This window comes from Pan troglodytes, chromosome 15 (assembly GCF_028858775.2).
Source record: "Pan troglodytes isolate AG18354 chromosome 15, NHGRI_mPanTro3-v2.0_pri, whole genome shotgun sequence".
NCBI lineage: Eukaryota > Metazoa > Chordata > Mammalia > Primates > Hominidae > Pan > Pan troglodytes.
The window spans coordinates 97,643,649-97,659,516 of NC_072413.2; the positions used below are offsets into that span (position 1 = coordinate 97,643,649).

The window sequence follows — 15,868 nt, forward strand, 5'->3', positions numbered from 1 at the left end:
TCACAATGTTGGCCATGCTGGTCTCGACTTCCTGACCTCAGATGATCCACCTGCCTCAGCCTCCCAAAGTGCTGGGATTACAGGCGTGAGCCACCGTGCCCAGCCTGCTTGCCTGGTTTCTAATGTTTGCTGTAATTTTTCTCCTTGTTCTTCTATAGGTAAGGTATTTTTTCCCCTCTGGCTTCTCTCAAGGTTTTTCTTCATCTTTGGTTGTCTGCAGTTTGCATAGGATATGCCTCGCTGTCGATTTTTTGGTATTTATCCTGCTTTATGCCTCTTAGATTCTTGGATCTGTTGTTTTGTATCTGTCATGAATTTCAGAAAATTCTTAGCCTTTTTTTTTTTTCTTTGAGACAGAGTCTCGCTCTGTGGCCCAGGCTAGAGTGCAGTGGTGTGATCTCGGCTCACTGCAACCTCTGCCTCCTGGGTTCAAGTGATTCTCCCGCCTCAGCCTCCCGAGTAGCTGGGATTACAGGTGCCCATCACCATGCCTGGCTAATTTTTGTATTTTTAGTAGAGACGAGGTTTCTCCACGTTGGCCAGGCTGGTCTCGAACTCCTGACCTCAGGTGATCAGCCCGCCTCCACCTCCCAAAGTGCTGGGATTACAGGCATGAGCCACTGTGCCTGCCCTTTCAGCCATTTTTACTTCAACTATTTCTTCTGCCATTTTTTTCCCTTTCTTCTCTTTCCCATTTTCAAGTTATCTGTATTTACATCTTTGGAAATTGTTCCACAGTCCTCGGATGCTCTAGTGTTTGTTTTTGTAACTTCTGTTTTTCTCTTGGTGTATCAGTTTGAGAAGCTGCTGCTGACGCATCTTTAAGCTCACTGGTGTTCTCCTCGGCAGTCTCAGTCTACTTGTCAGCTCGGCAAGGGCATTTTTATTTCTGTTACAATGTTTTTGACTTTTAATATATCTTTTAATTTTTTTTTTTTTTTTCTGAGACGGAGTCTCGCGCTGTCACCCAGGCTGGAGTGCAGTGGCGCAATCTTAGCTGATTGCAAGTTCCGCCTCCTGGGTTCACGCCATTCTCCTGCCTCGGCCTCCCAAGTAGCTGGGACTATAGGCGCCCATCACCATGCCTGGCTAAATTTTGTATTTTTAGTAGAGATGGGGTTTCACCGTATTAGCCAGTATGATTTCGATCTCCTGACTTCGTGATCCGCCCACCTTGGCCTCCCAAAGTGCTGGGGTTACAGGCGTGAGCCACTGCGCCCGGCCTTCATTTTTTTTCTTAAAGTGGACCCCTCTCTGCTTCTATTACCCATTTGTCCTTGCCAATGTCCTTGTCAATACTCAGAGATGTTTGGTCTTGATGTTGTCAACTTTTTCCACCAGAGCCCTTAACATATTAGTCATAGTTATTTTAAATTCCATGTCTGGTAATTTCAGCATCTGTGTCATGTCCCAGGCTGGCTCTGATGCTCCTTCTGACTGACTTTTTTTTTTTCTTTTTTGAGACAGGGTCTCGCTCTGTCACCCAGGCTGGAGTGCAATGGCACGATCTCAGCTCACTACAGCCTCCGCCTCCTGGGTTCAAGCGATTCTCATGCCTCAGCCTCCCAGTAGCTGGGATTATAGGCGCGTGCCACCACGCCTGGCTAATTTTTGTATTTTTAGTAGAGACGAGATTTCACCATGTTGGCCAGGCTGGTTTCGAACTCCTGACCTCAGGTGATCCGCCCGCCTCGGCCTCCCAAAGTTCTGGGATTACAGGCGTGAGCCACTGTGCCCGGCTCCTGACTGTGACTTTTCTTATCTTTTTTTCATGCCTTGTTGTTTTTCTGGAAAGCCAATCAGGATGTACTAGATAACAGAAACCGAGGTAAATAGGTATTAGGGTGAGGATTTATGTTACTCTGGCTGGGGCTGGGCTGTGTTTGACGTTTTCTGTGGCTGTAGGAGCCCAAACCTCATGGCTGTGGCCCAGGCTCTGTGTCACTTCCACCTCTGTACACTCATCTGGAGCCCTGTGTTGATGTGTGACTATCACCCAGTTCTGAGTCCCAGCTGGGAAGTAGGCGCCATCGTGCCCTCCAATTCCATCCTGGCTCTGCCTGTTCCCAGCTGTCTGTGCAGGAAGCCGTTGCAGGCCGCATTTCCCACCCTAGCAGCCCTCTGCTAGGTTCAGCCAATGAAAGCCACAGGTGGGAGTTGGAGGGGAAGTGGCAGGGAGAAGCCGGGGTATTTCTCCCCCTCTGTCTGTGCAGAAACTCTGACAGTGGCTATCTCCAGCTGTGGCCAGACAGGCCTTGTGAGGGTCCAGCTTTGACAAGGTGACCATAGCTCCTTGGCTCCAGTAACATCTGCTCTTCCTGCATCAAGGACCTGGGGACTGTTCCTACTGTTGCTGATCTCAAGGTTACTTCACCGAGCCCTGTATGGCTTCTTAGCCTCTTTGGCTTCAAGTCCCTGCGTTAAATTCCCCGTGTTTCAAATACTCAGAGATGTTTGGCTGTGCGGAGACCCTGACTCTTACACTGCACCTGTTCAGGCCAGAGCCACCGACCTCTGAGTGCTCCAGTCCTGCCGCATCTCATCCACCCCCAGCTCTGCCAGGAGCATGGGCCCAAAGACAGAAACCTGATCCCCCAGGACAGTCCAAAGAGACCTGCAGAGGACGGATGTGTGCGTTGGGGCCATGAAGATGGAGTAGGAGCTCACTGGACAGAGAAGATGGGGAAGGACACTCCAGGGAGAAGCAAACGCTGAGGTCCACTTGAGAAAAATGCCTGGGTGGTTTTGGTGCTGTGAGATTCTGGGGTAGGTGAGACAGTGTGTGTGTGTTTGTCTGTGTGGGTGGTTTTGGTGCCATGAGATTCTGGGGTAGGTAAGACAGCGTGTGTGCGTCTGTATGTGTGTGGGGGGGTGGGGCGGGGTTGGGTCTGAATCTCCAGCGGGGGCAGCGGAACAAAGGGCTAGATGCCCATCCGAGGAGGTAGATTCATCAGTGCTCCCTATGCGAGAGTGGAAGTGGGGAGCCCCAGTGGGTCCTGGGCTGCAGGAGAATCCGCTGCCCCAGGAGCAGAGACTGGGAAGAAGCCCACAGTAAGGGCAAAGGGTGGACTGCGGAGACTGCTCCGTCCTCCCTCCCCACCCCTAGGCCAGGTTTCGCTTCTCCCTGAGAGTCCTGGGGCAACACCCCCTGTTCTTTCCCTCGCACCCCCATTTTTAAAATGTTACGTGAGAGCTTTCGGGGACGGGCTGCGGGCATCCGTTTCCCTAGCCCAGTGGGTGGTGGAACCGAAGCCCAGGAGTCCAGGCCTCTGGCCCTGCGCCTCCCTGGCTAAAGAGCGCCCTGTGGGGAGGAAGCAGGGCCCCAGGCGGAACCGGGAAAACACACCGGGGCTTTAAACAGACCGGGCCACTCCCATCGAATTTGGAAAGCGGTTAAAAGAGGTCGTGCCTCATTCTGCGCCGCGTCCCTCTTCCTTCGGTCCCGCCGAGTGTCCCCGACCAGAGGTGACCTCCTAGAAGGGGAGGTCCCCAAACTCGAGGCCCTGCGTGTAGGGAAGGGGAGCGCCCGCCCCTTCCCCGCCGCCGCGAGCGCCCCGGGAGGGGACCGGGGCTGCCGTCCCTCCGCCTCTTCCCCCGCGGGGCGTAGCGATGGCCCGGGCCAGGGCCGGGGCGCTGCTGGCGCTTTGGGTGCTCGGGGCCGCCGCGCATCCGCAGTGCCTGGACTTCAGGCCGCCCTTCCGGCCGCCGCAGCCGCTGCGCCTCTGCGCGCAGTACTCGGACTTCGGCTGCTGCGATGAGGGGCGCGACGCCGAGCTGACCCGCCGCTTCTGGGCCCTGGCGAGCCGCGTGGACGCCGCCGAGTGGGCCGCGTGCGCCGGCTACGCGAGGGACCTGCTGTGCCAGGTGAGCGGGCGCGCGGCCACCGGGCGGGGCGGGGCGCGGGAGGCCGAGTCCTGGAGCAGAGATCGGAACCCCGCGGGGGCGAGGGCCAAGAGTGGGCGGCGGACTCGGGAACTCTAAGCCCCAACAGGGAGTCATTTGGCACGGGGCGGGGAGACCGCGCATCCCAGGACGACTCTTGGCTTTGCCATTCATTAGTTTTGTGACTTGGGCCTTCTCGGGGCCTCAGTTTCCCCTCCTGAAGCAGGAAGGATGGACGGACGGACAGATGATGTCATAATTTCCTCAGAGGTTGGGGGCTCTTCTGCCCCAGTCCCCTGGAGTCGACCCCTCAGCGTCCCACCCCGAGCAGCTGCACCCTTGTCGGGGTACCAAGGTGGAGAGGCATCTGTCCCGGTCAGTGCTCCTCTGTGTTGTCCCCGGGGCAGTGAAAGCAGGGGGCCCTGGCGTGGGCGTGGTCAACGTGTGGCCAGGGTTTGTTGAGGGGGTTGGGGCCACTGTCCCCCACGAGCGTCTCACCCCCATCCTGATGCCCTTGCCACTTCCGCCACCACCTCTGTGGGTGCTGTGCCCTCTCCTGGGGATGGCGCCCTGGCCTGCAGAAGCTCTCTCAAGACTGAGCGACAGCTCTTTGTTGAAGCCCCTGGGTCCCCCATCTTCCCTCTGAGGGTGGAGCCCCTGCTTCTGTGCACACCTGGTGGTGCCACCACTATTTGTTTTCCTCTTGTGGGAGTCTGAGGCCCCAGGGCCTGACCACACCCAAGTGGGCAAATGTTGCCTGGCTGAATGCAGAAATGGAGCAGGACGGGCAGCCCCAGGGCATTCCTGCCTCAGCATGTGGGCAGTGAGAGGCCTGGGGTGGAGAGGCCCCAGGGGCCAGGGCCGTGTCCCAGCCTTCGGCCAGCAGGGGCAGGTGGTGTGGGGAAGGGCAAGAGGGCTGACTTGGAGTTGGAGTTTGATCCTGGCTCTGTCACTTCCCCGGCTTCGTGACCTGGGCAGGTCACTGCTGCACCTCACAATATCTTTAAAATGAAGCTGAGTATGGTGGCTTATGCCTGTAATCCCAGCACTTTGGGAGGCCAAGTTGGGCAGATCACTTGAGGTCAGGAGTTCGAGACCAGCCTGGACAAGATGGCGAAACTCCATCTCTACAAAAATACAAAAATTAACTGGGCATATTGGGGAGCTCCTGTAATCCCAGCTACTCGGGAGGCTGAGGCAGGAGAAGCACTTGACTCTGGGAGGCAGAGGTTGCAGTGAGCCAAGATTGAGCCACTGCACCCCAGCCTGGGCAACAGAGCAAGACTCCATCTCAAAAATATAATATAATATAATATGATATGATATAATATAATATAATATGATATATAAAATAAATAAAATAAAACCTTAACCACCCCCCTGGGTGGCCATGCAGATTAAATGCCACATACTAGGGGCTCGGTAAGTGTTTGCAGTTGGATTTCTCGAGGGCTTCCTTGGCCCTCACTGGCTGCCCAGCCCTGGGAAGGGTCCAGGTGAGGCTTGGAGCCCGATTCAAGGAAGACTCAGAGGCAGGCAGGGACTTGCCCAGTGGTCGTACAGCCCAGCGGTGGTTGAGGTGGGGACATGGACCACACTCGCTGAAGCGAGCACATATCCAGGTGGGAAGCAGTAGGCTCTGGGAGGATGAGGAGGGGGCCCTGGGGAGCTCCAGAATGCAACAGAGGGTGGGCTGGCTGCCTTTAGGTGGGCTCTGCTGGACTCCCATGCTGTACACCTCAAGGGCACGGGAATGGTCTGGCCAAGCGTCTGCCTCCCTCACCAGCCTGGGGGCTCCTCAGGACCAGGTCCTTTGGTCTCCCTACCCCCATCACATAGCAGAGTTCCTGCATCCATGCCACATTTGTCTACTGAGCACTTGCTATGTGCCAGGCTCAGCAGGGCAGTGAGGTGGAAAGGTGGATGGAGGAAGGGAAGGGTCAGTCCTGATGCTGTCCCCTGGCAGGTTTCTTGGGAACCTTCCCAGGACAGCCTGGCCTTAAGCAACCAGCAGTTAGCAGGAGTGACCACTAACACTTCAGCCCAGGCGTCTCTGAGAGTGACCTCATGTCTGGAGTGAGCTTAGAGACGGCGGCTGAGGCTGGGTTATGGTTTCACTGACGGGGCCTCCTGGAGCATGCTGGCGGGAGGACTATGCTCTCTGCTAGCCAAGGCGGAGTCTGCATTTGGCACCTCCTGATTTCCACACGGGAGGTGGTGGAGGTGCCTTATTCATAGGTCTCTGTCAGTGTGGAGGCACTCAGGCCTTCACACCTGCTTTGGGGGGATGGGAGACTCTTTCCTGAGGCTTTGCTTGTCCAGTAAGTGCCTGTGTCCTCTGGAGGAGAGAGGACAGCCATGGCACGTGGCATCCCCAGTGCATCTGGTGTGAGCTTCCACATCACTAACCTCCCCTGTGACTGGGGTTGCCTCTCTAAGCCGCTAAAATCATCAAAGCATGGTTTCTGATGGAGATCTCCATGAAATGTATTCTATGGGCTCATGTATTCAGCAGGCTCTTCCTGAGCCTGATAGGAGGCAGCCCTGTGCTGGATGCTGGGCCCAAAAGCAGTTGGCAAGTCACAGGCCCAGTCTCAAAAATCCCCTTAATCACTTCAGGAGACTGACACACACAGGAAGGTGCCAGAGATTCCTCAAGGAATGTAGGAACAAGGCCACATACCTCAGGGAAGGCTTCCTGAATGTTGGTTGCATGTTGATAGCTCATTATTTACTGAACAAACACACACATCTTCTCCATTTGTTCCTCCCAACAACTCTATGAGGTTGGAATTCCTTTCCCCTTCCACAGATGAGGACATAGGCACAGAGAGGTTAAGGAGCTTGCCCACGGTTACGAGCAGTAAGAGGTTAAGGAGCATTCCCCATGGGGAATGTGTGCGCTGGCTCCAAAGCCATTCTCCTAACCGCTTTGCCACACTGCCTCCCTCCTTGAAGCCCCACTGTGTCCCACAGTCCGTGGAGTGGACAGACATGCAAAGAGATAATGAAGTCCTAGCCAAGCTGACTGGCTGGAGCGCCCCTGGCGACGGAGCAGTGACTGCTGTAGAGAACTCACCCTGTAAGCTACAAGATTCAATGGAGTGAGTGTCGTGCCTGAGATATGGACAGAGTGCATTGGGAGCATCCATAAGGGCCAGGGATGGGACAGTCAGGGCCCTGGGAGCATGGAGGACAAGAGGAGACCTTTGAGTAGGCCTTGAGTCATGAATAGCAGTTTGCCAGATGAGGAAGTAGGTGAGAAGCAAATATCCGATGGACAGGACGCTGTGTGCAAAGGCTTGCTCTTTCAAATAATGAACGGTGGACACAAGAAACCTTCAGGACCCAGGGCCGTGAGTCACGAGTGTCAGTGACATGGGGGTGGCAAACTCTGGGCAAGATGGGGGCTCTCCGCCCTGCACTGAATGACCCAGGCAGCTGGAGCCTGCGATACTGGGCTGGTTTCCTATGGCCTTCCTGCCACCTGCCCCTAAACACACTGAGGCCAGGCTGCGGATCATCCTCTTGCCAGCAGCAATCACTGTGTCTTCTTGTCACTTCCTAGCTCTGGACTACCCTGGTCTGGGCACCACATTTACGTTGTGTGTAAGTAAGAGTACATAGGCCACGAGGAAGCATCTGCTGTGTGATTGGGACGCATGGATGCCGAGGTCTTCGGCCTGGCTCCCTGAGGGAACTTTTGCTCCCTCTGTAGTTCTGGATTGGGCTTTGGTGAACGGAGGGCTCTCGTTGCCTTCCAGATGTCTGTTCTGCCCCTCACTGAGTCTCTGGAACCAAGATGGTGCCTGGTACAATCTCTGCTCAGTAAATTCTTGGTGAATGAAATGTTGCTGACTAATCTGGAAAGAACACCAGTCCAGGCATCATGAGGCTTGGGTGTGAGCCCTGGTTTGGCTACTTCTTGGCACGTGGCCTTCTTTAAGTCTCAGTTCCTCATCTATAAAATAGGAGTCAAGCCGTGTACGGTGGCTCATGCCTATAATCCCAGAACTTTGGCGGGCCGAGGCGGGAGGATTGCTTGAGCCCAGGAGTTCAAGACAAGCCTGGGAAACATAGAGAGACCCTGTCTCTACAAAAAATAAAAATGAAAATTAGCTGGGTGTGGTAGAGCACGTCTGTGGTTCCAGCTACTCTGGAGGCTGAGGTGGGGAGGATCATTTGAGCCCAGGAGGTCAAGGCTACAGTGAGCTAGGATTGTGCCACTGCACTCTAGCCTGGATGACAGAGAGAGTCCCTGTCTCACAAAATAAATGAACAAATAAAATAAAATAGTGACAATGACCCTACCTTGCAGAGATGAAAGAAGGCACGTGGGCACACAGTCCCTCCCTGGTCCACGTGCAGCTGCCGGCTGACCCACAGGTGGTTCCCGGTGAACCATGGGAGGGACAGCACACACGGCGGCCTGAGGCCTGGCCATCTGGCCTGCTCATTGGCAGAGGGGAGCATGTAAGACATGGCACCCTGGTCTGTACCTGGGACAGTAACTGACCAGGACTCCAAGACATTCTGCCAAGTGGCCCTTGGCCTGTCAGGTGAGACCTAGCCTCACAGCAGTAGAGGGGCCAGGAGGACATGCTGTGGTATGACCAAAAGCCACAGTCATGTCACAGGAGTGAGTGGGCCCTGGCCTGGGGCTTGAGAACACCCTGGGAGGCAGCCTGCCATCCCCCATCCCCAATCCTCCCCCAAACGTCCCAGAGGCCTCCTGCTGGAACCCAGCCTGGTCCTCCCTGTGAGGGGAGGGAGTGTGTGGCTGTCAGTACCTCCCCACTGCAGAAGGAGCATCCCGCGAAGCTCTGGGGGCCCAGAGCTGACTCAGACCCAGGCTTGGCCTGGTGGACTCACAGGTGGGGGAGGGTGTCAGTCACAGATAGAAAGAATGACCACGCCACAGGCCGGCGGCACTAACAGGGAGGCCCGCAGACAGCCTGGAGCTGTGGCCTCTGCTTTGGGTAGGGGTAGGGTGCAGGGAGGGTGCTGTGGTGTGGGGACACTTAACTGGCGTTTGGGGATGGGTAGTTGGGAGCTGGCCAGTAGAGCTGAGCAGACGTGGCTCAAACCCCAGCCCATTCGCATGTGACATGATACTTTGGGCTCCCTTCTGCTGTCTCTGCTTCCACCTCTGTGCAGTGGTAATAAGAACAGGCCTCCCTCCCATGGTTGCCTTGAGGAGGAAATGCAGATTCATGGGCACACTGCCCTGGTGCCTGGTCCACAATTTGCCCCAAACCCCAGGAGCTGCTGTGATTGGTTAGCATGCCTTCTCCCACGGCCATGACCATGATTTAAGAATAAAGAGAATTCTGCCTGCCAGAGAAGAGCAGGGAAAGGGCATGCCTGCAAAGGGAACAGCCTGTGCTGAGGCTCAGAGGTGTGAAATGGCAGGGAGTATGTATTAGTCTCTTATCTCATCGCTATAAAGAAATACCTGGCTGGGTGCAGTTGCTCACGCCTGTAAACTCAGCACTATGGGAGGCCGAAGTGGGAAGATGGCTTGAGCTCAGGAGTTCGAGAGCATCCTGGGCAACATGGCAAAACCCCATCTCTACAAAAAATACAAAAATTAGCTAGGCGTGGTGGCTCTCGCCTGTAGTCCCAGCTACTCAGGAGGCTGAGGCAGGAGCATCTCTTGAGCCCAGGAGGCAGACATTGCAGTGAGCTGAGATGGTGCCACTGTATTCCAGCCTTGGTGACAGAGAGAAAGAGAGACCCTGTCTCAAAAAAACTAACGGACAAACAAAAAACAAAACAAAACAAAACTGGGTAATTTATAAAGAAAAGAGGTTTAATTGGCCCACAGTTCTGCAGGATGTATAGGAAGGATAGTGGCCTCTGTTTCCGGGGCGTTCTCAGGAAACTTACCATCATGGTGGAAAGTAAAGGGGAGGCGGCATGTCTCATGACGACAGCAGCAGCAAGAGAGAGATGGTGTGGGGGCCATCTAAACGACCAAATCTAATAAGAACTCACTCGCTCTACAGTACCAAGGGGAGATGGTGCTAAACTAAACCATGCGTGAGAACTCCGCCCCTGTGATCCAGTCACCTCCCACCAGGCTCCTCCTCCAACACTGGGGGCTACAATTCTACACGAGATTTGGGTAGGGACACAGATCCAAGCCATATCAGAGTATCAGGAGATGGAAGGTAGACAGGAGGCTGGAGAGGTGGGGAGAGGCGGGAGCTGATGATGGAGCTGTCCATGGGCAGAGCCAAGTCAGAGAGCACTTTGTGTTTTACTGTTTTTCAACAGATAGAGGCTGGAAGGTACTAGAGGGTGCGGACGGGGTGGTCAGGGAGGATCGGAGGTGAGCCTTGGGCAGGAACCCAAGTTAAGTGCAGCAGTGAGCTGTGCTGATGTAGGGGCCGAGGCGCACTGTTAACACAGAGAGGGCGGGTGACAGTGCCTCAGACTCTTCCTGGCATACGGCAGGTGCTCCAGAGTAGCTGCTGCTGTTGCTGCTGCTATTAATAGGAGTAGTAATAGTGTTCTAACAACAACACAAACATTAAGACCTAAGGTTTGCTACTGTCACTGAGGCTTATCGTGGTAACAGGCAGATGGCGTTGTCTCCATTTTATGGATCAGCAGACTGAGGCTCTGAGAGATGGGGGACCCGCCCAAGGTAACCTTGGGCTGGTAAGCACCTCCACAAAACATCTCTGAGCCATTACTGTCTCTGCAGGAATGCTCGCCGTATGCAGCCCACCTCTATGACGCTGAGGACCCATTCACGCCCCTGCGCACGGTGCCCGGGCTCTGCCAGGATTACTGCCTGGACATGTGGCATAAGTGCCGGGGGCTGTTCCGTCACCTCTCAACTGACCAGGAGCTCTGGGCGCTGGAGGGCAACCGTGCCAGGTTCTGCCGCTACCTGTCCCTGGATGACACGGACTACTGCTTCCCTTACCTGCTGGTCAACAAGAACCTCAACTCAAACCTGGGCCACGTGGTAGCCGATGCCAAGGGCTGCCTGCAGCTGTGCCTGGAGGAGGTGGCCAACGGGCTGCGCAACCCCGTGGCCATGGTCCATGCCAGGGATGGCACCCACCGCTTCTTCGTGGCCGAGCAGGTGGGGCTGGTGTGGGCCTACCTGCCCGACCGCTCGAGGCTGGGGAAGCCTTTCCTGAACATCAGCCGGGTGGTGCTCACCTCGCCCTGGGAGGGTGACGAGCGTGGCTTCCTGGGCATTGCCTTCCACCCCAGCTTCCGGCACAACCGCAGGCTCTACGTCTACTACTCAGTGGGTATCCGCAGCAGTGAGTGGATCCGCATCAGCGAGTTCAGAGTCTCCGAGGATGACGAGAACGCCGTGGACCACAGCTCTGAGAGGTGGCTTCCTTGGGGAACCTGGGCCTGGGTGGGGTAGGCGCCCATATGCACTGGTGTGACTGGACCAGTTGGTATCCTGTTCTCACATATTGTGAATATTTAACACACCTGGTGGGGGTGCTGAATTTCATGCTTTGGGGCCTGGAGAAGGACAGTTTTACAGAACAGACCTCACACAGGCATCATATCCAAACCCCTCCATCTGGCCTGTGAGGCCTGACATTTCTCCACCAACTCTTATTTCAGGCACTTTAGATGCTTCATTTCATTTGATTCTCCTAAAACCCACTGAGGCTAGTATTATTTTTCCCATTTTACAGATAAGAAAGTGGAGGCTTAGAAAGGTGAAGTGTTGGGTCACACGGGGAGGGAGGGTCAGAGCTGGAACCCTGATCTGTTGTCTCCAAAGCCCACCCTCTGCCCCAGCCTGCCTCGCTCTGGCCTGAAGGTGCCATCTTTTTTGTTTTGTTTTGTTTTGTTTTGTTTTTTGAGATGGAGTCTCACTCTGTTGCCGAGGCTGGAGTGCAGTGGCACAATCGCAGCTCACTGCAACCTCCGCCTCCCGGGTTCAAGCAAATCTCCTGCCTCAGCCTCCTGAGTAACTGGGACTACAGGCACACGCCACCACACCTGGCTAATTTTTTGTATTTCAGTGGAGACGGGGTTCCACTGTGTTGCGCAGGCTGGTCTTGAACTCTTGAGCTCAGGCAATCTGCCCGCCTCGGCCGAAGGTGCCATTCTTGAGCCCCACTGGGTCCTTTTTCCCACCTGAATCCCCTGCCTCAGGGAACTTGCTCCCCTTCCTGCCCTGAAGTTCATCTGTTCCTGCCTCCGGGCTTTTGCTCCTCTCAACAAGGCCTGCAGAGCCTGCACTCTGTGGATGATTTATGCCCCAACTGTTTTCAAAATGGGTCTGACCTGACCTTGCACGTGGGGCACATGTATCAGTCTAAGTCCAGTAGGAAATAAACCCTGTAACAGGTAACTCAATAGGTAGAATTTGATCCTGGGAGTCAGTTACTCATGTGTTAGAAATGATAAAAGGGCTCAGACGCAGTGGCTCACGCCAGTAATCTCAGCACTTTGAGAGGCTGAGGCAGGTGGATCACTTGAGGTCAGGAGTTCAAGACCAGCCTGGCCAACATGGCGAAACCCTGTCTCTACTAAAAACACAAAAACTAGCTGGGTGTGGTAGTGGTTATCTGTAATCCCAGCTACCCGGGAGGCTGAGCCAGGAGAATGTCTTGAACCCAGGAGGCAGAGGTTGCAGTGAATCAAGATCCTGCCACTGCACTGCAGCCTGGATGACAGAGCAAGACTCTGTCTCAAAAAAAAAAAAAAAAAAAAAAAAGGCAACCTGGGGAAGGCAGCGACTCTGAGGTTAAAAACTGGAGGAAGCTGCCTCTACCCCTTGGGCCAGGAGGACAAAGTGAGAAGATGGGGTTACTGGCGCCCTGGAGCTGGGGACACCCAGTGGAAGCTGGAGCCATAATTGGCCTGGGCAGGAGGAGGTGGAGCCGAGAGAAGGAGCAGCTGCTGCCAAGAAGCTGCTTAAAGCAGAGAAGGGGAAAAACCCCAGTGCTCCTCCCTCTCCAGGCTCCTGCCAATGCTGTCCACTGGCTGAACCTCGCTGGAGGCCAGCTAGCTAAGAAGCCTGGGAAATGTCGTTCATAGGAGCTGACCCCCTGCAGTAGAGAGGAGGTAGGGGGAGGGCCAGGACTGGGTGTGAGGGCAAATTGGCAAAGAACAGCACATTGTGTGTTTGATAAAACTGTAAAATCTTGACATCGAATGTATAAAAAGGAGGAGAAATCAAATATGTTAGCTATGAAGGCTAATGTGAAGCTTTATGATTCACAGCATTAGTTTTGACTATGAGCTTCCTGGCAGCCAGAGTGAACGGAGGAAACATAATTCTCAGATCTTACAGGAGCCTGTACAGCCAGTTCTCCAAGAGAGACCAAGTTTATCACATGGATCTGACAGAGGGGAGATGGAGGGACAGAATGGATGTGTCTTCAGTGGTGACTTTTAAAAATGAATTCCTGATAAAGACTTGAGGTGGAACACAAAATACACAGATGAACATATTTCAGAGTGGGGGCTCAGCAAAGGTCCTCTGGTGACCTCACAAAGTCAAGCCTAGAACTTGACTCACTGTTGGGGAAAGGTAGGCACCGCAGGCTCAGGGCAGGCCAGGAATGAGTGGTTATCCTTGCCTGAATCCGCTGTCAGTCTCTCCTCCCAGAGCTGAGATCCCAATGCCGGGTGGATGACCGAAAGTCTGAGCTGTTCTCTCCATGGAGAACCTGGAGTTTGGAGCTCTGTATTGCTCGCCAGATCATATGCACAGGCCTCACAAAGAAAAGGCCTCCAGTCTTGGCTCTGAAAAATCAAAGTCCTGGGTTCAAGTCACTTGAACTTTCTGTATCTAATTTTTTCTTATTTGTATGGATAAGGGATTAATAGGCTGGGTGCGGTGGCTCAAACCTGTAATCCCAGCACTTTGGGAGGCCAAGCAAGGAGGATCGCTTGAGGACAGGAGTTCGAGACCAGCCTGGGCAACACACTGAGAGCCCTCATCTCTACAAAAAATTAAAAAATTAGCCGGGCATGGTGGCATGCACCTGTAGTCTCAGCTACTCAGGAGGCTGGGGCAGGAAGATCCCTTGATCCCAGGAGTTCGAGGCTACAGTGAGCTATGACCACATCACTGCACTCCGGCCTGGGTGGTAGAGTCTCAAAAAAGGAAAAAAAGAAAGAAAGAAAAAGAAGGGATTGAGAAATCAGTGACCGATCCTGGAAAACCTAAACCACCCTAAGTATTTCAGTCAGAGGAAACTGAACACAGGGATGACTAAGGCATTGGGAGGGCTGGAGAAGGAGAGGAGGAAGGTTAAGTTACTTAAAGACTAGTAACTGTAAGAAGCTGCTACCACTCTTGGGTTGGAGGAACAAAGGGAAAAAGTCCTTTGTGCTGTGGACTTTGCTGCTCTTAGTACCAAGATGGCTGGGTGGAAACCCAGGAGTCCACGTTCACCAGCCAACGCTGCTGTCTCTGCAGCCACCACTTCTGGAGGCAGGGCTAGAAGCCAAAGAAACCTGGTCTCTCCCTTCCACCCACCAACCCAAACTGGAAGCCAGCTGGCTGGGAAGTATGGTGGTAGGTTTCCTGCAATGGCAGTAAGGGAGGTTCCTGAGTAGGGTGAGTGTGGCGCTGAGTGCACCGCACACCGTCCTGCCCACCGTTAGAAGCTGCAAATGAGAGAGTACATAAGATGAACTCAACATAAGTAACTAGTGTGTGGGAAGCTATGATGAGGAAGAAACCAGCTGTGTCAGTGACTAGGTCGACAATTTCCCATAATCATAACAGGGCAGGTGCTAGCAATGGAGAGCAGAAACAAACAAAACAAAACAAAACACTAGGCCAGAACGAGAAGACTTGAGTTCTAATCTCAGCTCTGCTACCTGTGGGCTGTGTGACCTTAGACAAGTTGCTCAACCTCTCTGAGCCTCTAGGTCCTCCTTGGCACGATAGAGTGCATTAACTTTGCTCATTCTACCTACTAGCTCCTTGTGGAAAATCACTTAATGTAAAGGATATGAAAAGTCTTTTCCAGGCTGGGCATGGTGTCTCACGCCTGTAATCACAGCACTTTGGGAAGCCAAGGTGGGCAGATCACTTGCGGTCAGGAGGTTGAGACCAACCTGGCCAACATGGTGAAACCCCATCTCTACTAAAAATACAAAAATTAGCCAGGCATGGTGGCGGGCACCTGTGATCCCAGCTACTCAGGAGGCTGAGGCTGGAGAATCACTTGAACTTGGGAGGCGGTGGTTGCAGTGAGCTGAGATCGTGCCACTGCACTCCAGCCTGGGTGACAGAGCAACACTCTGTCTGCAAAAAAAAGAAAGAAAGAAAGAAAGAAAGAAAGAAAGAAAGAAAGAAAAGTCTTTTCCATTGTGAAATGACATCCAAGGAGACCGTGATCTTGTTTTGTGCGTTTGGCTCATGCGTGGTAGGCTGAGTTTTAGGGGCCCTTATCTTCCTTTAGGATAATCCTGGAGGTCAAAGAACCAGCCTCAAACCACAACGGGGGCCAGCTGCTTTTCGGGGATGACGGGTACCTCTACATCTTCACTGGAGATGGCGGGATGGCCGGAGACCCCTTTGGGACATTTGGAAATGCCCAAAACAAGTATGTTCAGCTTTTGGTTGGCTTGTGGGTTGGTCTACATATCCCTGGGCTTCTCATACTCTTCCAGAGGGTGAGTTCCTTCCTTGGCCAGGCATTGTAGGGCAGGAGAAAAGGTTCTGGGTCCCAGCTCAGCCTGCAGCTAGCTGGGCAGCCTAGGCAAGTCACTTGCCCTCATCAGTTAGAGGGGGTAAAAGTCCACTCTGCAGGCAGCTTGTCACAAGGAGTAAAGGCAATCATGGCTGCTCAGGGCCTGGCACAGGACCCTCTGGGCACAGGCGCCTGAGAGGTGCATTAGCGAGCCTCAGGGCAGACGGGATTTTCTCTAAGGTCAGCCTGGCCCTGCCAGACCCCTGCTGGAAGAAGGCAAGGGATGCTCCCCAGGCCGAATGGAAAGTGTGAGCTGGCTGGAGCAGGGTAGCAACAGC

General features: G+C 54.1%; 1 protein-coding gene across 3 annotated transcripts in view; it reads left to right on the forward strand.

Annotated features, from left to right (window-relative positions):
* HHIPL1 (HHIP like 1) overlaps positions 1-15,868 on the forward strand; it is a 53,537-nt gene that overhangs the window by 16,714 nt on the left and 20,955 nt on the right. For 2 of the 3 annotated variants that reach the window (XM_024348899.3, XM_024348902.3), the window contains exons 1-3: positions 3,512-3,864; positions 10,595-11,241; positions 15,300-15,443. In XM_024348899.3, coding sequence (XP_024204667.3) covers positions 3,610-3,864; positions 10,595-11,241; positions 15,300-15,443 — 1,046 coding nt within the window. In that variant the 5' untranslated portion in view covers positions 3,512-3,609. Of the gene's footprint in view, positions 1-3,511; positions 3,865-10,594; positions 11,242-15,299; positions 15,444-15,868 lie in introns of those variants that run through there. The other variant, XM_024348900.3, reaches the window with a different exon arrangement.